Source organism: Carassius carassius, chromosome 18 (genome assembly GCF_963082965.1).
Source record: "Carassius carassius chromosome 18, fCarCar2.1, whole genome shotgun sequence".
NCBI classification, from domain to species: Eukaryota; Metazoa; Chordata; class Actinopteri; order Cypriniformes; family Cyprinidae; genus Carassius; species Carassius carassius.
Window position 1 is genome coordinate 17,822,535 of NC_081772.1, and position 24,014 is coordinate 17,846,548.

General features: G+C 36.9%; 2 protein-coding genes across 5 annotated transcripts; both read right to left on the bottom strand.

The window, feature by feature from the left end:
* Positions 1-3,445: 3,445 nt before the first annotated feature.
* On the bottom strand, positions 3,446-9,595 carry LOC132092587 (L-threonine 3-dehydrogenase, mitochondrial-like). Of its 4 annotated transcripts, none has more exons than XM_059498881.1 (9): positions 9,451-9,595; positions 7,660-7,864; positions 7,437-7,479; positions 7,240-7,310; positions 5,709-5,858; positions 5,340-5,512; positions 5,152-5,242; positions 4,604-4,873; positions 3,446-4,520 (listed from the first exon to the last, which is right to left on the bottom strand). In XM_059498881.1, exons 2-9 carry the CDS (start codon positions 7,847-7,849, stop codon positions 4,381-4,383), a joined length of 1,128 nt encoding a protein of 375 aa, XP_059354864.1. In that variant the 5' UTR covers positions 7,850-7,864; positions 9,451-9,595; the 3' UTR covers positions 3,446-4,380. The 4 variants fall into 4 exon arrangements, with proteins under 4 accessions (XP_059354864.1, XP_059354866.1, XP_059354865.1 ...); XM_059498883.1 differs by lacking the exon at positions 9,451-9,595 and adding an exon at positions 8,645-8,739; XM_059498882.1 differs by lacking the exon at positions 9,451-9,595 and adding an exon at positions 8,328-8,426.
* A 5,156-nt stretch (positions 9,596-14,751) lies between these two features.
* On the bottom strand, positions 14,752-23,253 carry LOC132092588 (myotubularin-related protein 9-like). The gene is made up of 11 exons (XM_059498885.1): positions 23,144-23,253; positions 22,380-22,585; positions 22,002-22,110; positions 21,765-21,890; positions 20,794-20,967; positions 20,500-20,717; positions 18,430-18,591; positions 17,917-18,058; positions 17,480-17,700; positions 16,598-16,749; positions 14,752-15,030 (listed from the first exon to the last, which is right to left on the bottom strand). Exons 2-11 carry the CDS (start codon positions 22,559-22,561, stop codon positions 14,867-14,869), a joined length of 1,650 nt encoding a protein of 549 aa, XP_059354868.1. The 5' UTR covers positions 22,562-22,585; positions 23,144-23,253; the 3' UTR covers positions 14,752-14,866.
* Between the last annotated feature and the right edge of the window lie 761 nt (positions 23,254-24,014).

Below are 24,014 nucleotides of genomic sequence, written 5' to 3' on the forward strand. Positions count from 1 at the left end.
AAGGAAGAAGAGTCAGAATGATTCATGTTAGCTCATCTTGTCTTACTGAGTTCGCATCTCACTGGTCATTCATTGATCCTGCTCAACCACAGAGGTGAAGATACAATAATAGACTTTGATGTTCCATGGCTTTAAAAACAAACAACAACAACAACAACAACAACAAACATTAGAGACACAGATTCCTTTTTTTTCTGTGACAAATACACTGAACTTTTTTATTTGAAACAATTCTCAAAAATTGCGAGTAAATTTCACAATAATTGCAAAGAACTGGCAGGTAACACATTGAATTAAATGTGAGATTTTGTAGTCTAAAGACTGATATAATATTTTCCTGTAAAACATGCTCCAATAATCCTTGTTTTTTTTTAAACTTCAAAAATAATTTGAAGTTCATATAAATAATTAGAGTTTGTCAGATAAAATATTATATAATATGATATTAAACTATCATGGAAAGTAGCTTAATTTAAACTCATCAAATGTCTGTTTTCTTAATGAAGAATGTTTGCTAAAATAACTAATGTCACTTTTCAAAATTTGTACACAAATAGTAGTTATTGTAAGTAATATAATTTACAATACACGTTTAATGTGTATTGCTGTCCAAATCATTCAAATCAGGTTTTTATAATACACAGTTTAGCAACACTTTATTATTAATTGTTTTTTTTTCCCCCCAAAGAAGAAATGTGAAGACCTTTTTAATAATATTAAGAACCTTTTTCCAAACCTTTTTCCAATAGAAAGTTTCCATGGGTGTTTCTTCATGGAACCTTCAATGCCAATAGCTTTATTTTAAAGAGTGTATTAATGGAAAGTGTCTGGAAAAGGTGTGTTTGAGTTTTTATTTGTTTGTTTGCTTTCTTCATTCAAAAAGACCATGACAGTATAGATGTCCTTATATGGTTGCTGAGGATGATTGCTATATGTTTCCGCAACAGGTTACCATGAGACAGCTACAACACAGCATTTTTGGCACTTCCCTCTTAAAGGAACTGACTGCTAGGGCTTGTTTATATGACCTTCACTCAGACAGACAGACTGCCAGCTCGGATATTCAGTATTCACACAGCATGCTGACACACTCCTGCTTCTGGTATTGGTGGAGAGGTGTGTTCATGCAATGATCAATGAATGCTTATACAACATGACACACCTTAAAAGGAAGTGCAGAAGAAAGATTCATTGTTCACTTCAGGGAAACTCAGCAGGGGTTTCTTGAATTAGGACAAGAGGATCACCTGAGAAGAACAAGTGGGAGGAGGTTATGCTGCCATGAGTGGACATGCAAATGTGTTATGTAATGTTTATGTGACATTTTAATAGATCATGATAAACATGACTCTCATCTAATAGGGGAAGATGTTGGGAAGCTGGGAAAGTTTAAAGTTTTACAGCCAAACCCATGCTCACAAAAGTCAGCCAATCATTATCCCAGATCTGACACATAATTCATCATGTTTCTCTATATTATGCCAACATTAATATAACCCCATTCAGTTTTATAGCTTAATTTAGGCTGTATTTGCAACCCTGTTCATTCTTATACATTTTTAAACATTGTTTTTTATACATGTTGTCTATTTAATTTTGATGTTTATTTAATGTGAATTGCTGTCAGAACCACTCAAATCATTTTTATATTGCTTGAATAAAACCTGAAATATTCATAATATTACTATTGATTATTATTATTAAATTGTCAAATAAATTGTTAGATTTTTTTCGATTTGAATATTTAGACAGATTATGTGACTACATTAGTTAATATCGGAAAAGCAACTTTAGTTGTAAATATCGTCTTAAATGTACCAACTGTCAATTTTTCCATTGACTGGGCTTTGCATTTTATTACAGTTTGGTGTTGTCTTTTGTGTTCACGTGTGTGTCTGTGTTTGTAGAAGTTCATTCCTCATACCAGTGGGGATTCCAGACAATGCCATGTGAGACAGCCTCTACATTCGACAAACATGTTATGAAATGATGGAATGTTATGAAATGGTGAAACTGCACCAGTTATTTTGCAACAGTTCTTTTATACAAAGGATTTATGACAAGTATAACAGATAAGCAAGAAGGGAAATAAAACTGTTAAAAGTAAAGAATTTTTTTTTTTTTAGAAAATTAATCACCTCACTGAGCAACAGTGCAGACAAACAACACTATTTGTGTTCATAGATGACATGCTCATACTTACATGAGATAAAATTTCATTTGGAAGAGTTGCTGACAGATACAATTGTCCTCAACTGAAACTCATCTGGTGCATAACTCTCAAATTACAGACAGCAAAGAGGCTCCTTTGCCAAGCACCCCAAAATAAGCTACAGACAAAGGGAAACTTCAAAGGATCTTGTGACAATAACCACAAACTTCAAGAAGGTATATGGGAGGGTTAAATCTAAGTATTTAAGCAAGCCTGGTAATTGTCTCTTTCGGCATAATACAACCTACAGTTAGTCTGTTGCCAAATACTTACATGACCAATTTATCAGATAAGTGCCACCCATATTATTGCCAAACTTTTTGAATGGCAAATCTTTTGTCACTGGATATACTGTACAAACAGGTATGAAATAACCTGCTTTCAAAGCGTACATTTACAATCGAAATAAAAAGGAGATTTGGTCTAATGTCCCTGAAATGTTTATGTGGCACGACTCCAATCAAAACATGAAAATGACTCAGAAATTGTTCGGTGATAACTTAAGGAGATTATAGTCTTAAATCAAGGCATTATGCACTAATCACCTTGATCAGAAGTGACAAGATGAGTGCAATGTGAACGTGCTTTAATGCAGCTCTTGTGCAGTCATTATATCCTCAAAAGAAACACCATATTTTCCATAAAAGTTATAATTAAAAACTTTAATGACTGGTGGCACTGCAGTCAATCAGGTACTATTAAACAAGTTCAGATAAACACCAAGAAAATGAACAATAAATAAATAAATTTAATAAAAACAATGACCTTTCTACCCTCAGTTATTATTTATTTTGCCCCTATATGTGCTGTTTGGGGTCTTTTTTGACCCCAAAAAATGCTTGCAAAAAAAATATATATATTTTTTGCCCTTTATCTAAATGGCATGAGACTGTAAGTGGCAACCCTTTCACACGTTCACAATACAGAAAGTTGTTTTTTATAGTGCGTTTTACAAAAAAAAAAAAGTTTTAATCCATTTATTCATAAAAATGTTTTAAAAAATACCATAAATCCTCTAAAACTGCACAAATGTAGAGTAAAAGCATTAATAAACAATAAAATTACATTAAAAACAAAACAAAAAAAAGCATCACATTTTGTTGTCTGGGGTCCCCAAAGCTCGAGTGTACGCCCCAAACACACAGCACATAAGGGTTAATCTCACCTACAAAAAGTCTACTGAACTCAAATAACTAATTAATTACTCTTCAAAATGAAAGACAATGCAAAATGTTAAAGATAAAAAAGCTTTAATGACAAGTTTTGTGATCAAAAAGATTGTGGATGTAAAGCTTAACTAAAAATAATTTAAATCTGTTTCCCACTCTCCCCTTCATATGAGATAATATATTCCATGGGAAAATATCCATGGGTTATGGCAATAAATGACATGTAATAGCATTTAACAAAAGTTATTAAAGTTTACAGCAAACATGTGAAGCAAGACCAAATCTTGCATTTAATTTGTAAGCTGTCTAAATAAATATAGTGCACAAGAGAGGAAAAGCAACCAAGAGGGATATGATAACGTCATTTATCATAACAACCCTCACTTTCCCTGAGGACCTACATCTGAGTCCCACCCTGTTCAAATAACAGACTCTGCTCTGTTTATTTTAGAATGGGTTGAAGCTGCTGTTGCTGTAACAATTCCAAAACTTTCATTCCTATTAGTCTGAACTCAGCCACCTGCCTTTGCCTCATATTACCCATTTCTACAAAAGGTACAGTAAAATTATATATCTTAAATAAAAGGAAAAAATACAGAATTTCAGAAAGAGACTAGAATTTGGGGAAACTACATTTTAGGATCCGCCACATTCAGTATTAGACTTTCATGTTTGTTTGGTTTATTTCTCCTGGAGACATAGTGATCCTTTTTCACTAAATGCAAAGCACAAGCCGGTCTTGACGTCAGGTTTAAAATTATTCCTCTTCATTTAGCTTCCAAATACTTGTAAATCTCTGACTGTTTCCCACCCTGACCTGAAAAGAGACCGACCTCTTTGTATAATCTACAATTATACATACAGTCCGTGCAAGTCAAAAAGAAATGCAGATGACACAAAAGATAAAAGGAATATGACTATTTACAGACTGCGGATCTCTCTTCTGCATCACTATAAATCTTTATGAAATGTACATATTTTCAAAGTTCATGAGCAGACTCAGTGGGCCTGGGCGATGCGGGAGTCTGAGCCGATGAAGTTAAGCATCGTCTGGACCAACTCTGGCAGATCATAGTCATGCTTCCAGCCCCAGTCTTTCCGGGCGTTGCTGTCATCAAAGTTCATGGGCCAACTGTCAGCTATATAGATGAAAAACAAGCGTTTTTGCACCATTTATTTGTAGCAAAATGTTTGATGAAAGTGCAGATGTTTTGGATCATACCTATAGCCTGTCGTACGGAGTCAATCTCATATGTGACCTGAAGATCAGGCAGCTGTTTCTGGACCTCATTTGCAAGTTCCTCCGGTGTGAAGCTCATGGCGTTGATGTTGTAGGTGCGCATACTGAGAGATTCCACCGGCGCCTCCATCACCTCCAGCGTGGCCCGCAAACAGTCATCAATGTACATCATGGGCAGCCGTGTGTCTGGCTTCAAGTTGCACTCAAACTTTCCGGTCTTGACGGCGTCGTGGAAAATCTGCACAGCGTAGTCTGGAAAAAAAACAAAAGAGACAGACTTTCATTACTAACTGCAGTTTTACTGGTCAGCAGTCAGTAACAGCTGTTGAAGTACTTTACAAGTTTTCACATGTGACCTCAGGCAGTCGGAGGTGTGGTTCATATGGCTGGCTGGCATTGGTGCAGGCTATTTAAAAATACTCAAAGTGAACAACACTCCTTTCTGAGCAAGTGCTAGTTACATAACCTCACTTACGTACGTGAGCAAGGCCATGTGCCAAAAAACACAGATGGAGCAGAGTGCACTGTACCTGTTGTGCCACCGCCGGGCTGTGAATCTGCAGAGATGATGCCAGGGTACCGCAGACAGCGGAAGTCAAGGCCATATCGATGGTGGTAGTACTGCAGAAAAGGATTGTGGGTAAAGATTAATATTCAGAGTCACATACGGCACAGAAAAAAGGCGAAATGCTAAAATAAGAGTGAACCGGTATCTTACCTCCCCCATGAGCTCTGCATGGACTTTAGAGACGCCATATATAGTGCGTGGTCTCTGCACACAGAGGTCAGGAGTGGGGTTTCGAGGTGAAGTTGGTCCAAAGGCACCAATTGTACTGGGCACAAAGAGCCGAAGCCCATGTTCTGCTGCAATGTCTAGGATGTTGTGTAGTCCTACAGAAAAATAAAAATCAGATTTATATTTAGTATCATATCAGAATCAAAAGCTAATTTTAATCAAAGGCTATTTTTATGGAAAGATCTAGTTGAAAATAATAATTGAAAAAGAGGCAAACGGTAGACTAATAAACAAATTGCATTTAAAAAATAGCAAATAAACTAATTGCATTAAAGTTTTCTAAAATCTTACCAGTGATGTTGACTGCTCGTGCCAGTGCAACGTTAGCTTCCCCAACAGCACTTAGAAGAGCACTGTAATGCACTAACCAGGTGATTCTGTTGTTTACTACAATCTCCCGCAAGTTCTTGTAGTCCAGAATATCGGAGTAGATAAAGGGGCCTGTGTGGAAACATTTAATCGAGTTCAGTACTTGTGTGATCAGTCTAGCTCTGTAACTTGAACATTTCTGAATATTAAAAATGTTGAAATGAGCACAAAAATCCTAAAATCTATAAATCCTTAAATCACAAAAAAAAAAAAAAAAAAAAAAATTTGACCCATTTAAAGGGAGGGTACAATAGTGTTTAGTGTATTCAGAGTTGTTCACAGTGTTAAAGAGATGGATTCTTATGCGAAACATGGCCAAAGTTTAAAAAAAAAAAATTATTTAGAAGAATGACTTCTGAATGACTTTAGAAGAAAAAATCTGAGAGAGATTTTCTGTCCCTAGAATCTTACTTCCGGGTTACAAAGTCTGTAACAAGTTTTATTGAAAGGTCTATGTTGCCAATTCAATCAGTCGAGAAGGATGGGTTTAAAGAAATGTTACAGACTTTACAACCCAGAAATAATCTGCCTTCAAGGAGATATTTCAGTGAAACAGCTCCACTAAAACTGTTCAAGTCTTGTCGACAAACGCGGTCCCATAAATTGCAGAAGGTCACCTATTATGCCACGACCTCTGATCTGTGGTCCAGCAGAACCTCGGAGCTGTACTGCAGAGCAGGGTTTGTTATTTATTTTGTTCCTTTTGTCTTTTTTATCCTCATATTTTATATTAATATAATGTGCAAAATGTTATATTTTGTCACATTGTAGTCTATTACTAATAGAGTACTGATTGCAAAGCACAAAGTTAATTTATTACGTACATATATTGTACTAAAAAAGCACTGTTCTTGTATTAATATTTAGTACAGTAACTTGGTTCATGTTTAAATCAATAATGTCTCATATCTTTATGTACTAGTAATTCTATACAATAATAGGTCAAATGCAGCAAGTCAAAAGACCAACTGGACCTTCTTTGCTAATTTGCACACCTTTCTTTAAAGGATTAAAGGAAAAATATCGTCTGAAGATCAATAACGAGATATTGAAAAAAAAATAGATATACATTTTTGTCAATATCGCCCACACCTACACAAAACGTCAGTATTATAGCTCCGCTCACGGCACGCCTCCAGGAGCTTGGCTTTTTCCGGAAAGCTGTATTTTTCTTTTATAAATATGATAAACTAAAGACTTTTTGGATATATAAAGGATGCAGTACTACTCTATAGGTACTCAAGATTAACATGAGATACTGTGTATGTTATGTACCCTTTAAATAAATTCTAAAGTTGCACATTCACTTGTTTTACACATGCAAACAATTGTTCAATCAATATAAGTTAATTATAAGACATATTACTTTTAGACCCATTAATTGAGTGCAACCTATTATTTCTCTCATGGAACTATTTTTGAAGAATTTGTTTGAGATGAACAGAAGTCATACCACTGTGAAAGACGTTGCTTGGTGGTTTCCTGATATCCGAGAGGATCACATTGTTTTTTCCAAATCGCTTCCTATAAAATGGGATATATAGCTTTATGTTATATACATTATGTAAAACGTTATTTTAAAATGTTAAATTTGAAAATGCATCAACTATGCAACACATTTATATACAGTATGTACTACAATGTGCATACCTTAACAGTTTAGCAAGCCCAACACCTAGTTGTCCAAGACCACCTTACAGAGAGAGAAAATTATGAATGATCAAATCTCATGCAAAAAACACAGTAGGGGAGTCAGGATCCACCCTTTTCAAATTTGCTAAAACCAGTGTGATCAACATGATAAATTACAGAAGTACCAACTCTTAAATAAAACAATGCCGATGTCCCAAGTACCTCCTGACATTTTTCATACCTGTGATGAGAACTTTAGGGTGGTCCGTTTCAGAGAAGGACACCGAATGAAAGCTGGCGTCAGATCCAGAGGTGACCTGACGCGGGGAGAAGCTGATGTTGCGGATCGCTACTGTCAGAGGCTGACATCCACACGCAGGGGCCAACAGGGCCTGCTTTGCTACGTTACTAAGGGCTCTGATGACTGGCATAACTTACTCAGTTACCTGGAAAAACAAGAGGGGACACAGGCACATATTGTAAAACCTTACACATTATAACCTAATACACATTTATAATAATTAAATAACAGTTCAGCCAAAAAAAGTGCAAGGTCAGGCCACCACGTACTCAGTCATATCCTTCCAAACCTGTGTGACTTACAGAAATTTCGGGCATTATGACTTCATTCGCTTCCACTGCCTATTTACATTTTTTCTACAATGAAAGTGAAAGGTAACTAACATTCTGTTTGTCATCCTGCCTAAAATCTCCTTTGTTCCTCAGAAGCAAGTCATACAGGTTGGAAGATACTGGACATCTAAATAAAAAAAGCTTGTGATGTTTTGGGTTCAACATTTCGAGTCAAACATCGAGAAACACTTTTTGCGTCAGTGCTATTTCAAACGTAGTCACGTGAACCTCAAATTATAACCGCAGGTAACTTAAACAAATTTTAATAAACTATACCTAACGTAAGGCGCCCCAAAGTTAATTATAAACTGAAAACCATGTACATTTCCAGGCTGTCACCACTTAGCTTCTTACCTCTCAAATGTAAACGCACGAAAAGAGCGAAGAATGTAATTTGAGCAGATTTATACCGCCCTCTCTTCGCCAGCAGCCAATCAGCACGCGAGGACCGTGCGCTCGCAGAGCACGCGGACAAAATGCTGAACACATCTTTCAGTTCGACCTTCAAAGGCTTCATTGTGCCAAGTGTCTGGGGACTGTTCTGTTCTTGTTTTTTTGTTTCACAATACTTTAACACACAAACCGCGCCTTACTCATCAGCCGGTTTTGATTATGAACGGAAAGGTCAGTCAGTCTTCTGGGAATCGGTTTAGACTAACGGTGCTATAATAAAGCACGCTGCACGTTTAAATAAAAACTTGTCCATCTATAGCCAAAAGTGGCCACAATGGCCCTCTGTGCTCGCTTGAAATATTTCACACATCACAAAGCCAACCCGTTTTTTAAATTCTACAGACTCGGAGACTAAACACGTGGCGTGAAGGCTCGTGAATATTTAATGAGGTAAGCACCAATGGAGTTCCTGATTGGTTGTCTGTTGCTTAACAACTCGCTGTAACAATTCGGCCAATATAACCACCACGTTTTTAAATGAAAAGTTATCTAGCCCAAGGTTGTGGTTAAATCCAGTGGTGGAGAAACGTGATCACGACGACTTTAAACATTACACCCTGTGACGGACACCTTAAAATAACGGTCACGTGAACAGGATTGCAACACGAACTTATAAATTTCAAAGAACACTAAAAGGGAAGTCTTGCGTTTTCGGGAAAGTGACAAAATGAGGAAGAGGCATATAAGATTACCACCTCTTGAGCTTCGTTAAAGGCCTAAAAAAAATCAAATATTTAACGGAATGCTTTAGGACAAAGTAAATGCATTTAGGAGTAAAACGCGATAAGATTTAAAAGACGTGAAAGTGAAAAATAAACGAACATGCATTTTTATCTTTCTAGTAAAGGCCATGGGAAGCCAGCGTTCAGATAAGGCTCTAATTATAATCAGTCCTAAAAGCAAAATACAGTCGATTTCCGTAGGCTAAATGAATGAATTCACTCACCTTTGGACTAGAATACGATTCGGAGATTAGGCAAACAATGCCTTTTTCTGGGCGACGTAAACAGTTTCTCTGTCGGGTTTTCCGTCACTGATGTGATGCTTCTCTCACTAACTTCAGCATTGCATTGCATCAGCTCACAGCGGAGGTATATATCTGCAGCTCAAGAGGCTTTCAAGAGAAGCCGGCTGCGCTCTGATTGGCCAGCGCTGGAGGTGAGGCTCTGGCCACGCCCTCTCTCGACGTCTGGAGAGTTGAATCCTTTATACTGTACAGTCTATGGTTGTAAAACATGTCTTTTACAACCCTCTCACAACGAATGCAGTCAACGGGACGTTTGGTTATGAGATGGGGGTTGAATGTGTGAGACAGAAAGCAAATAGTAAAGGGAGGGAGAGATAGATTCTTCTTTCTTTAAAATGCTCTGCACTTTGTTAGACAGGACCAAACCTATTGTACTACTACTACCAGTAGCTTTGGTTTAGATTTTTATTATTATTATTCTATTCATGTAGCCACATTATTCGAGAACAAATAAATATTTAAACTTTCAGAAAAGTAAATTTTTGAAAATTAACTAGTAAAGGCAAAAAGGTGATTGAAATGTTGTTAAAATGGCGAAACTCTAAAATAAATTGAGACCAGTTACATGAGGGTGTACATTTTGCTTTATATTTTTTACAATTTAACCTAAAAACTTGAATTTGAAGGGGACTACTTATTTGTTTTCACTCATTACACTTATTTTTTTTTCTTACATTTATTTTTCAGTATTTATTTTTTTAATTATTCATTTGTTTAAAAAATATTTCTTAATGTTCTATTTTTTCATATTTAATATTGATTTAAAAGCACATGATCAACTAACATGAGGTGTAGTGACAACAAAACCTGCCCTGAATCTTTCTTATAAATGTTGAGCCCTGATTTAGAAGCATTTCAGCAAATAAAAATTATTGAAAAAAATGAAATACAAAACATTATTAAACATGGTTAATTATTTTAATCTGTGAATGCCACTAAAAAGCATGTTTTGCATCTTAAAAAAAAACAACAACTCTGATTGTTAGCTGGAAACAAAAACAACAGAGGAACATCACCTTTCCAGCAGCTTTTCTTATTGTTTCTGCTATATGTTCTGCCAATGCATGATGGCATTGGCAAGTCAGAGCTATTGCAGCATCTGGTCTGCCAACCACTCACCATCAATATGATTAAGACTTCCTGTGAAGCTTCAAGGCCATATCCTCTCAACTCAATTGATCTTTACCCTAAAAATATCTTAGAACCTCAGTCCCATCACTTCAGGTGTATTTATGAGGCTTTTCAGTCTAAACAGATCAATAGGATAGATGCCTGATGTTTGCAGGTCACGGAGGAAGGACACTTCTCCCACTTTCCAAAAGAACAAATCTCCAAAATAACAAAATAGTGAATGAGTAACTCAAAGTGTCACACTTTTAGGGCTTGCGTGAAGTGTTTTCCTGAAGGTTACTTCAGGTCTGCTACCGTCTCTGTGCACCCAACAAGTGTTTCTTGTCCAAAAGCTGAATACAGAGCAAGTCAGCAAATACAGTCGTGGCCAAAAGTTTTGAGAATTACAGAAATATTAGTTTCTAAAAGGTTTGCTGCTAAACTGCTTTTAGATCTTTGTTTCAGTTGTTTCTGTGATGTACTGAAATATACTTACAAGCACTTCATACGTTTCAAAGGCTTTTATCGACAATTACATGACATTTATGCAAAGAGTCAGTATTTGCAGTGTTGGCCCTTCTTTTTCAGGACCTCTCCAATTCGACTGGGCATGCTCTCAATCAACTTCTGGGCCAAATCCTGACTGATAGCAACCCATTCTTTCATAATCACTTCTTGGAGTTTGTCAGAATTAGTGGGTTTTTGTTTGTCCACCCGCCTCTTGAGGATTGACCACAAGTTCTCAATGGGATTAAGATCTGGGGAGTTTCCAGGCCATGGACCCAAAATTTCAACATTCTGGTCCCCGAGCCACTTAGTTATCACTTTTGCCTTATGGCACGGTGCTCCATCGTGCTGGAAAATGCATTGTTCTTCACCAAACTGTTGTTGGATTGTTGGAAGAAGGTGTTGTTGGAGGGTGTTTTGGTACCAATCTTTATTCATGGCTGTGTTTTTGGTCAGAATTGTGAGTGAGCCCACTCTCTTGGATGAAAAGCAACCCCACACATGAATGGTGTCAGGATGCTTTACTGTTGGCATGACACAGGACTGATGTTAGCGCTCACCTTTTCTTCTCCGGACAAGCCTTTTTCCAGATGCCCCAAACAATTGGAAAGGGGCTTCATCTGAGAATATGACTTTGCCCCAGTCCTCAGCAGTCCATTCACTATACTTTCTGCAGAAGATTAATCTGTCCCTGATGTTTTTTTGGAGAGAAGTGGCTTCTTTGCTGCCCTTCTTGACACCAGGCCATCTTCCAAAAGTCTTGGCCTCACTGTGCGTGCAGATGCGCTCACACCTGCCTGCTGCCATTCCTGAGCAAGCTCTGCACTGGTGGCACTCCGATCCCGCAGCTGAATCCTCTTTAGGAGACGATCCTGGCGCTTGCTGGACTTTCTTGGACGCACTGAAGCCTTCTTTACAAGAATTGAACCTCTTTATTTGAAGTTCTTGATGATCCTATAAATTGTTGATTTAGGTGCAATCTTAGTAGCCACAATATCCTCGCCTGTGAAGCCATTTTTATGCAATGCAATGATGGCTGCACGCGTTTCTTTGCAGGTCACCATGGTTAACAATGGAAGAACAATGATTTCAAGCATCTACCTCCTTTTAACATGTCAAGTCTGCCATTCTAACCCAATCAGCCTGACATAATGATCTCCAGCCTTGTGCTCGTCAACATTCTCACCTGAGTTAACAAGACGATTACTGAAATTATCTCAGCAGGTCCTTTAAGGACAGCAATGAAATGCAGTGGAAAGGTTTTTTTGGGATTAAGTTAATTTTCATGACAAATAAGAACTATGCAATTCATCTGTTTACGCTTCATAACATTCTGGAGTATATGCAAATTGCTATTATAAAAATTAAGCAGCAACTTTTCCAATTTCCAATATTTATGTAATTCTCAAAACTTTTGGCCACGACTGTACATTATTTCCAGACATAGCAAATCGGTATCTGCACAGCACATGAGGTCCTGTATAGGGTGCATCTGAAACTTGAGCACACGTATACCATGTACTGCATGTTCCTGGTAATGATTGAGGAAAGCAACCATATGTTAATGTGACGAAAGATCTGGTGCTTTACACAGCCAGCGGTTGCATAATCACAAACAGTATAAAAGTGTTGCTGTTGAGCCAATTATTTGACAGTTCCACAATAGGATTTAAAAGAACAATCAATTATTTTCACAATCAATAATATATATATATATATATATCGGCCATTATCATGTTTCGCTGATAAGTCATATTTTATTAGCATTTATAGTTTTCGAACTGAGATACAGGTGGTCAATTTAAATTTTGAAAAATTGAAAAATAAAAACACACAGATTAAACATTAAACAATCTTTAAATGCCCACAGAACATATTTCAGTTAAACATTTAATCAAAATTATATTTTGTAAAGCAAGACATGATGCTGTACGGACAATTATACAGTGAATCTTGATGCATGTCAGTTGATGCTACTGAAGTGCCAAAATGAAATAATAAAAAATCATACATAAGAAACAAAACAATAACAACACCAACTACTGTCTAAACCCAGTATCAAAACCTACCTTAAACAAAAACACATTCATAAACGCATCAGAGTACTTGATGGTAAGAACCCAGTGGAATATTAAAATTACCTTTATAGGTTACAGGAGTCACTACACAATAGATTGAAATATTCACGTATTTACGAAACAAGTGAACCCAAAAACCTTTAACGGCACATTGAGCGTATATATCTTGATTTATTTGCATAAATGATATGTGAGTTTTTGCAGCAAACACCTTCTGTCTACAAGACCATGCTCATGGCACAGGAGAACTGGAGGAAATGAAAAACTTTTGTGCAGAACGGAAACTGTAATAATCCCACTGGGCTTATTTTTAGATGTTCCAAAAGTTTAAAGGGGTGGTTGATCAGCTTTTTTCGAAAGCTTGATTTTGTTTATGGGGTGCAGTGTAACGTGTTCATACTTAGTTTTTAAAAAAGCCCATTATTGTCACATATTTTACCTTTATTCTACACCGCTGTTTTCATACTCATAAAAACGGTCTGTTGAGGTCCTGGTTCTATGAAGCCCCTCCCTCAGAAATACAAAATGGGTTCTAATTGGTTAGCGGGCTAAGTGTGTTTGTGATTCGTTAACCACCGAGTGCACATTGTCCGGAAAAGTCCCACCCCCTTACCATTATGGGTAGTTGCATGTTCCGGGGGGCTCGTTGTAGGAAGAAGCTCGTTGTAGCCCCTTCATGAAATTGTTTGTAGTCCTTAAACAGCGATTTCTTTAAAAGAAATTATCTCCCTTTGCATTGAACTCAGAGCATCGTAATTTTGCAGATATTGTTTACACTCTAACAGCAACATTACACACTAATGTTCAAAAAGTGAAATAATAATCAATCACCCCTTTAACGTTAAAACACACAGGTTTTCTCTTCAAAATACATGAATTGATGGACTAGAATCACGCAGATTACTGGTGGATAATTGAGATGTTTTATCAGCTGTTTGGACTCTCATATTGACGGCACCCATCCACTGCAAAGGATCCATCGGTGAGCAAGTGATTTAATGCTAAATTTCTCCTAATCTATTCTGATTAGATCAAACTCATCTGCATCATGGACGAGTTGAGGGTGAGTAAACACTTAACAAACTGAGATTTTTGGGTGAACTATCTCTTTAATCAAGTGATCAGTGTCTCTTTGGAAGGGGTTAAAGATCATTAAAGACTATATAATCCACCTGTGTTATATTCAAATGATGTATTTCCAGCATCCAATAGTGAGTCCAATATTTTCCCTTTTATTTCATTTTAGAATTGTATTTTCTATTGCACTTCATTGCACGGAACTTATAATGAAAAAAATTTAAAATAAAATGGCACGTCAGCAGTTTTTTTTTTTTTTTGAGAATATGTAAACCAAAACAACAATGTACAATTTCTGGTGAAATGACATCCATATCATAACCTGCTAATCCCTTTAATGTGTTTTACATTAAACACATAATTAGGACAAATGCAGCATAGTGTTTATGCACAATGACATATTAATAGAGACATGCACAATGACATATTAATAGAGCAGCAGAATGTAGACCAATGGAGTCAGAAGGAAAGAGTATGATCAGAGGAGTGTAGATACATGTGCGTGAGGCTTATTTCAGTAAGACAGAGATGGCAGATCAGAAGTGTACAGTTCTGTTGATGTCTTACGGTGTTTGCAGTGGGCTGTCCTCCGTCTCGAGCTGGGCCAGCTGTCTGCGCAGGCTGTTCACTTTGTTCTGCAGCTCCTTGTTGTACTCTATAATATGGACCATCTCCTGATAAGCCTCATCCAAACACTTTGTGGAGCGATTCCAGCGAAGGAATACCCCTATAGAAAAAAGAAGAAGGTGCCAGAGATGTGATGACATCATCTTTAGATGCTGATCAGTGATCTTTTCTGTCATGACTGCCTGTGATACCATGTTAATATAGCCAACCTGTAATGTATTAGCAATCCATCTGCTTGACAAAAAACTGGACAGTTCTTTCACATATGGTTCTGTACAAAAGTGACTTGGAAGAAAGTGCAAATTGAAAGAAAGGATGCATTCATATATAACCCACAAATAGTTTCATTCATTCAGACATACACTAGCAGCATGTGTCACTTCCATTCATACTGGCATGCAGACTGCGTTTGCTTCTATACACACAACCCTTTATTATTAAAACCTTCAAATGATAAATAATTGCAAAATGAAATATGTGCCTACATATCTTTTTGTTTATAAATAAATACATTTAATTATTATTATAAATGCATTTTTTTAATAGGTTGGACCAGTTATTGAAGGAAAAGAAGCTGAAATACCCAACAAACATGGCATTTTCTTAAATATAGATATATAAACTAACCTAGGCAAAGGCTTAAATATCTATAATATAAGATTGTTTCATACAGTTATTTTGGTGGGTACACTAATATCCACATGTTTGACTGGAAGTAGACATGAAAGGTCTAAACATATCTGTGAGTTTTTTGAGAACTGCTCATGTGACTGAAAGTGAACCACCATGGCATTAAACTTCATGTCTGCTTGGCTGCTTTTCCTGAAAGAGTCTCTTTCACTGCACCTCTAAAATAGAGCCATGACAGGCTCCAGAGATGAGGACTGAAAAAATGAATGGCACAGAGGTTAAATTACTGTCACACTTGTGAATTCCATGTGACGTTTATCTGTATCTGGTGAAAGGTTTAAAACAAACTGATGTGGAAATCTTTAACGCTTAATGATAACTGAAACATGACAAGGAAGGTGAGTTTTCTCAAAAGTTATTAAACAATGGAGATAAATGGATTATTATATTTAGAGTAATATTAACTTACGTTTTTTTAATTTGGCAATCTGTATCCAGAAAACCACCATCTCTGTCATACAGAAACTACAATAATTTCGCAGCAGACCATATGTGTGTTCTTTTAAAAAATAATTAATTAATTTATATAATATTGTATTATAAAATTGAAATACATTTAATATTTAATTATTAATAAATATCCATTATCATTTTTACATTTCTTTTTCATTACACCAGGATAACTATTTTTTTTCATATGAAAATCTTACTGAAAAGTTGTTAAACAATGTTGAAGTACGTGACTAAAGCACAAGATATCTATAGGTGCATCTACAGCATGTCATGGAAGAATGGTGACATACCATTTATTGTAAACCAATACTGATCTCACAAGCCATATGTTCTTTAGGCATCTCAGCATCTGAAGTGGCACTGCAAAAATACAGTTAAAGCACCAAGCAACACGTGACTGCCCCCTATAGTTTAACTGGGAAACATGCTTTTCAATATCATGTTCATGATGATGTCATGTTCACAGCAAGTCCTGGAAACGATCAAAAAAAGAGAGGAACGTGGTGAGATTTGATGGTGCTCACCCTCCCACAGCAGCAGGCTCTGAGGAGCCACAGACGGCCAGATGACCAGGTTGTTGGGCTCATATAGTGGGTTGAGAAATCGCTCCAGCTCCTGAGGTCTGTTCACCCACGACCACAGAGAAACAGTTTTCTGAGACAGCAGAAGCTTCAACCTGAAACATTCCACAGAAAGGGCAAAGCTTACAGTTACAGCTAAACTTTACAGTAAAGTTTATGTTACGAGGAGCCAGACACATCCAGCCATTGCTATCCATTATAATAACAATAAGCATTTAGAAAGCCTTTCAAATGTTAAACCAGAATGAAACCCCTCCTCTTGGGTCCAAATATCAGATTAATGACATCACACACTACACACCATTCATTGTCAGTGTCCAAAACTGGACATTTTGAAATCTGATACACATTTAAGCAACAAGCGGAAAATAATTTACTAAAACATCCTGCTCAGAATAAGAGACAAACACAAAAGGGTCACTGCCAGCTACATGTTGACCTCTACTGACGCAGGAGTGTTGACGGAAGGGGTCATGACCTTCTGCTGCTGAATTTATCTTCCCATATGGATAGAATTACAACATGCCAACATTCATGTGTAATAGAGTTTTACGTTCAAGTGCAAGTGTAAACTATGGCCCAATCTCAAATTCCCTTGCGGTTTTCTTTCAGACCCACACTTTGGAAATGTAACTACTACACAGACACACAAGTTACCTTCAGAGTGATAAAATAAGTGTGTCGTTTGCGACAGGTCCTGTGTTGACAGATTAATCCGATATGGTTAAAACCAACAGTTTTGACATGGTTGTATGTGATGTAATACAGGAAATGAGATCTGTAAATGGACGTCATGACAGGATTGTGATGGAGGGGAACACTAACCTCTCGGCCACGCTGTTTCCGAGGAAAGTGCCAAACTGTGAGGCATAGGCGTGCTCGAAGAGCATGATCAGGAAGTTCTCGTTGAACTGGAAGGAGCAGGGAAACTGCCGCAGGATCTGCCACACACAGTCCAGGAAGAGCAGGAACACGGGCGCTTCACTTCGGGGCTTCCCGTTTGAGTATGCGGACTGTGCACAGCGCTGCTGGAACGGGTGACCGGCCTGGAGATAAAGGTTACAGGATCATAGGTTATCCAAGACTTCACTGAGAAACATCATTTTAAAACCAAGGCTGGGTTTCATTCCACTAACTAGTTCCCTGGTGCATTCTGATATTTTCTAGGGAGGGTAATAGAATGATTTTGACGATGGGATAGGAAGCAGATGAGACAAATCGGACACATCTGAGTCAAGAGTTTTCCAGGGAACCTCTCTCACCTGTAACCACTCTCGCTCAATCAGCGCCTCAAAGCCACGGATGGTTCTGCATGCCGGATCGAGGATGATCTGGGCGAGAGACGTCACCTGCAATGTCGAATCAGTGCCCTCTGTGCCATGAACCAGAACTGATGCCCCTTCCCTAGAATACAACACAAATAAAAAGTGGCTCCTCCACATTTTCAACTGCACTCAGTTTGAGATGATTTAGCACACTCTACAAACCTGATAATAAACTTCGGGCCAAAAGCAGCTTTTAAAACAGCAGTAGCAGTGTGGTATGAACATAATGGCAATTACAGCATGACAACAGCATTAATTATCACCACAACAATCTTTGCAACAAATGTTCTGAGAAACAGCGATAGCAGCTTTTTTTGTAATTAACTTAGCTAAAACAGAGCTAAAACAGTAATTAACACAGCTGCACAATATGGCATTTACAGATCTATCTGCATTGTAATGACTCTGTTTGTGAGAGACAGGAACAGAAAGACTTATCAACAGATGTACCTGTCAATGCACTGTGCAGCCAGGCAAGCCGTTGTGAGGATTTCCTTAACATTACTCTGCCAGTTGGACGCTTCAAGTTTACTGAGCCAGCGGTCCATGCTGTGCGACTGATCGTTGCATGCCTCAACCAGCTTTATCAGACTCTCCTGCAGAACATTAGACCTGTGGGAGAACAGCTGCCAGATTATAGTCCAATTACAGAACTCATTTATGCAGCTGTGTTTGTTTGCTTACATACGATACGCTTCATCTCCAAATTAGCATTTTACTACAACTGATGCATGTTTTCCAGGCTTAAATGATTTTAAGTCCCCTAATATAAATACAGTGTGTAGTAGTCTCATTCCCACAGTCCATTCACTGACTGCCTTATGCATACTGCTCACAAAATTGAAAAGAAACTGATTTGGCAAAGTCTAATCTGAATCACTGATTTACACAAACTTTATCAGTTTGCCTGTAAACCAAGCTGAGCACTTGAGAAATACTCACTGGAACTGCCTAAGTTTGTTGAAATCATGATGAGACCAGAGAGAAGATCAAGTTATGGTTTTGATTAAACATTACAAGGTCTAAATACATATATATATATTAAACACAAACATTGATTAATTGTTCACAATAAGATCTACAACATGCATTGACAATAGTTATTAATATTAAATACTGAATTAGTTTCACGCATACTTTTAAATAAAAAATGAAAACATTTCAATTCACAATAAAAAAATAAAAAAGTAAAGTATTAAAATTTTGTTTGTATCGTATTTATTGCTTTGAACCTATTTGACTACAGAGTCTTTACAGTTTTTAAATTTTTCCACTGATTTCTGTACAACTATACAAATAACCTGCTGCATCATAATTTAAATATTTTTTAGTGCTGGTATTTTATTGTGTATCAAAACTGGCTCTAAATAGCATGTAAAAACAAAACAAAATGCTGTTGATCATTTTACACGTTGGTCAGGTGGTCAATAATCAGGGCTTAATTTGTGCCGGAACAAGTCGGATCCAGATCCGGCACCCCATTTTGGCAGATCCCCCTCCTCCGGGGGTGGCGTTTCCGTATGGCAGACAGAGATGTGCCATGAAAAATTAACCAAAATTAATATCTCTATTATAATTTGTTATTATTATCTTAAATCAGAGGGTTTTACAAATATTTAACCAATGATAAGTATTTAAAAGAGCTTTTCAGTAAAACTTCATTACGCCATTGGATCCTCAAGCTCTAAGCAAAACCTCGTCACTTCACCCGCCTCCACTCAGATTGACGCGCACGCACAGCCTGGAGGAGACAGATCTCCGCTTATTCGCAAAGCAAGGGTAAACAAATAACTGTTTGAATAGTACAGCATTTTCTTTACTCAAACACTATGTCTGTAAAGGCTAATGTCTTTGTGTGTTTGATGACTGAAGAAGTACGTTTTTTTGCCATCTAGCCAATATACTTTTGTACGTTTTGAATATCCTGTGCATAAGCGCTTTATCGTTTATATCATGAGACATTGGCGAAGTTTACTAAACAACAAGAAAAACTAAGCGCCCATATAGCAACAATAAACGTTATATAGCCTGTAAAAGGTGATGATAGCATATAATGCGCTGCACTTGCCTCAGATGCGGACAAAACACAGATCTCCTCATTTGCCGGCCAAAGACCTTGTTAACTCCATTTGAGCTTGTTTTTCATATGATACAACACAAACACTGACGATGCAGTGTTGTTTAATATTTGATTTATCCCCCCTTTTCTTTCCTTTCCTCCCTTGTATTTTACTAGAGTGTGCCATGAAACTATTTTATTTATCAACAACCATCAGACATCATATTGTGTGTATTTGGTTGCTTAAACTCAACAAACTATGAAAAATAACTCTTATATAGGCTAATACACTGCAGGCTCTTAAAATCACTTAAACTGGTCCAGCAATGTGATTGCACAATGTGATTTCTATTTTTGTTTATTTAGAACTCATGAAAATGATTATGATCTAGGATATTAATATTGTCCATATCTCTATTCATGCAGTCAGTCTGGCTATGTGAGAATAACTGGATACACACCTCTCTACTGCTTTATGGATCCTCCTCCACTGAGGGTAGTTGGCTTCCTGTTCAAATCCTCCTCCGCGAGCTTTAGCCTGCTGTGCTACAGCTACAGTCCGTGTGTCGATAATGTAACCTCGCTTCGCTGCACAAAGCGTGGCATTGATCAGTTTCTCATCCTCTTTGCAGCGGCGTCCATTGGTTCCTGTTAGTGGCTGTGCTGCTCGCATCATCACCTGTGGACAGCATGATCAGGGTCTGTATTAAATAGATCAAAATTTGGAAACAACATTTTCAAAGTGCACTTCTAACCATGCCATTTTTCTTGTGGTAGTAACTGAGCACAGGGAAACGACCACCGTGGCGAAAGGAAGCAGCTTTGCAGAGGCTTTCATCATCAATGTCTTTGGGCACGGTCAGTAGGGACGGGTACGAGGGGCACACGCTGAAGTCTTTATTTACCTCACTCAGTCTCCATTCATCTGTCTGAGAGAGGACAACAGAACTCACTGCCACCTTTATCATTTAGACACTTTATTTTTAATTGAAACTAACAAAAACCTAAAGCAGATATGTTTAAAAAGCTTCTATTAATGAATTTTAACAGTCTAATTCTAAACTAAATCAATTTTAAAACACGCTGATATACACTAACACTCAAAAGTTGGGTCAGGAATTTTTTTTTTTTTCACTAATACTTTTATTTAGCAAGGATGCATTAAATTGATCACAGGTGACAGTATATAATGTTAGAAAAAATATTTCAAAATAAATGCTGTTTAGACCACTTAAAATTTCCACAAGATATTAAGAAATATTACTATTACATTAAGCAGCACAATTGTTTTCAACATTAATAATAATAAATGCTCCTTGAGCCCCAAATCAGCATATTAGAGGATCATGTGACACTGAAGACTGGAGTAATGATGCTGAAAATTCATTGTTGCATCACAAGAATAAATTACATTTTAAAATAAATTATAGTACAGAAAATGTATTTTAAATTGTAATTATTTTATTATTATCCTTCAATCAAATAAATGCAGCTGTGGTGAGTATAAAAGACTTTCAAAAACATTAAAAAAATCTTATCATCCCCAAAACTTTGAGCGGTAGTGTATGAAACACTAACTGTATTTGAATTAAATTGGATATCAGAACATACAGTCACAAATATTTTCTATCTGGCTTCCTATAGAGATCAATCTGGAAAAAAAACAACTGTTTTACAACTTTTTCTGATGACCTCAAGGTCAAGGCTTCCAGGGATAAAACAATACCATAGACTCCAGATCTTTGAAAGCCTCCTCTGGTACAAACAACTGCCATCCATCCTCAATGACCTCAAACAGAGGACGGTAGAAGAACGGATACATCAGGGACACGGAGTCCAGCGTGGAGAGAGCCTGAAAAATGAATGATCATACACTGAACACTAACAGCATAAACTGATTAGTAGAAATTACGATTATTGCATTATTATTCTGTTTTATGAGTAAGTACTAATGCAGTCTTACTTCAATAGAGCTGGCAATATTGAGACACTCCTCCATGCCAGGTATGTCCAGCTGAATCACCCGCAGGTCTTTACACTTTACAATAATAGTTCCCAGGGATCCGACAAACCTGCAAACATTAGGTCCGTTAGGTTCTTTGAACAGTCTCTCATGCTCGCCAAGGCTGCATTTAATTGATCAAACTGTACATTGTGAAATATTATTACATTTTAAAATTATTATTTTCTATATATTAGAATATATTTTAATATTAACTCATTAACTAATGGAACCTTATTGTAACGTGTTACCCAGAAATCTTTTAGAACATTGTAAATGTCTTTACTGTCACGTTTGATCAATGACATGCATCCTTGATGACTAATATAGCAGACGTACCTTTTCTCAATAGAGTCAATGTTAGCATGAAGCAGCCAGAGCTCCTCAGTGTTGACCTGGCGAGAAGACAAGATGAGATGATGTCCCGTCAGACACAGAGTTCCCTCCACAGTGGGCATGAAGGGTCGGTGGAGGACCACCCCATCCACACGAGGGGTTTTGATCAGCTCGGCAAACTCCATGATGTTTTGAGAGGTACAAGACACCTGCGAGAGTCAATGGGACAGGACACACTGATGAACACTGGAATGCAAATTACCATTCGCTTTGTTATTATTACAATTGCATTTAATTAAATTATATTTTTATTTTAGGTAACTTTGACAACTAAATCTATATAATAGTATGAAAATAATAAAATCAATGGTGATACGCGGTTTATAAGAGGCTTGTTATTATTCATGTCTTGCAGCGGTGGATTTTTAATCTGCTGCAGTTTGCAAAACATGACGCAAGCAATGAGACAGCGGTAAGAAAATGCAGCATTCGCCTCTTTTGCTTTAAAGAGCATAACTAAAACAGACACCTATATGCATATATAAACAGTTATTGTAGCATATTCAAGGTCCAATGTCTCTCGGCTCGCTGTGTCATCATCAAATATGGCAACAGACGGGATTTAAAGCTTTGTGTCGCCCAAACGCTCGTACTAAAACTAATACACTCGTCAAAGAACTGCAGGTGCAATGTTACTTGTTAGTACAAAATATGCATTATAAACATGTACTTAGACGAGATGACAGCGGTAACAGCATTCCTCTCACCTGACACCTCCACTTCCTTGTTTCTTTCCACTCCTTTGTTGGATTTAACAACCGACCGCGAGCAAATGTGAATCAATATCGCCGCCTAACGTTATTCGTTTGGATGAAAGTGAGGGAGCGCGAGGACATAGAGGGAGAGGAGTCTTGAATATTCTCACTCGTCCTATTCTCAAATAAATAAATAAATAAAATATGGTAATTATTTGGATAACTGTAACTGTATGTAAGTGTTAATATAAAATATAATGTAGTTACCAAAACAGTGTTCTCTACAGGTTTATAAAATATTATCATAAAGCTCGCAAATATATTATGTTTGCAACTGAAAAAAAAAAAAAAAAATACAGGAATCGAAAAAATAAATAAATAAATAACTTACCACAATTTTAGCATGTTATACCTGTGGAATTTTTGGCAGATACATAACATTTCAAATGGTTTATAAAGGGAAATGTATATAATTTCCACATTCAGGACCGTTTATTTTCAGTAGTTGAACTGTGAACTGTGCACTTGTGGAACTGAACAAACAGTTCTGGAACGTATTCCAGGGAATAGACACCTCTTGCTTCTCAATATTATCCATTAAACGTTGCAGGTCTCACTGGTGTTGCTGATAATTTACAGTTCTGTTTACGTGACCAAGTGGCAAAAGAATTTAAACTCTTGTATCTAAATGATCTAATGTTAACCAGTAAACAAAGTCTAAAATAAAATAAAATGTGTCTTGATGTTTTCAAGTGTAATTCACAATGGTTTTATGGAGTTATTATAAATAAATAAATAAATAAACAAACAAATAAATAAATTGGTTCCATTATTGTACTGCATTATGACATTTCAAGCATTTTATATTACTATATAGTATTTT

Coding starts and splice junctions, on each gene's coding strand:
- LOC132092588 (XM_059498885.1), bottom strand. CDS start 22,561: ATGGAGTTTGCCGAGCTGATCAAAACCCCTCGTGTGGATGGGGTGGTC. Junction 20,718..20,793: donor ACCACAAGAAAAATGGCATG/GTTAGAAGTGCA, acceptor TGCTGTCCACAG/GTGATGATGCGAGCAGCACA. Junction 18,592..20,499: donor ATCCATAAAGCAGTAGAGAG/GTGTGTATCCAG, acceptor GTTCTCCCACAG/GTCTAATGTTCTGCAGGAGA.
- LOC132092587 (XM_059498881.1), bottom strand. CDS start 7,849: ATGCCAGTCATCAGAGCCCTTAGTAACGTAGCAAAGCAGGCCCTGTTG. Junction 5,513..5,708: donor ACGAGCAGTCAACATCACTG/GTAAGATTTTAG, acceptor ATTTTTCTGTAG/GACTACACAACATCCTAGAC. Junction 4,521..4,603: donor CTCCGTACGACAGGCTATAG/GTATGATCCAAA, acceptor TCATCTATATAG/CTGACAGTTGGCCCATGAAC.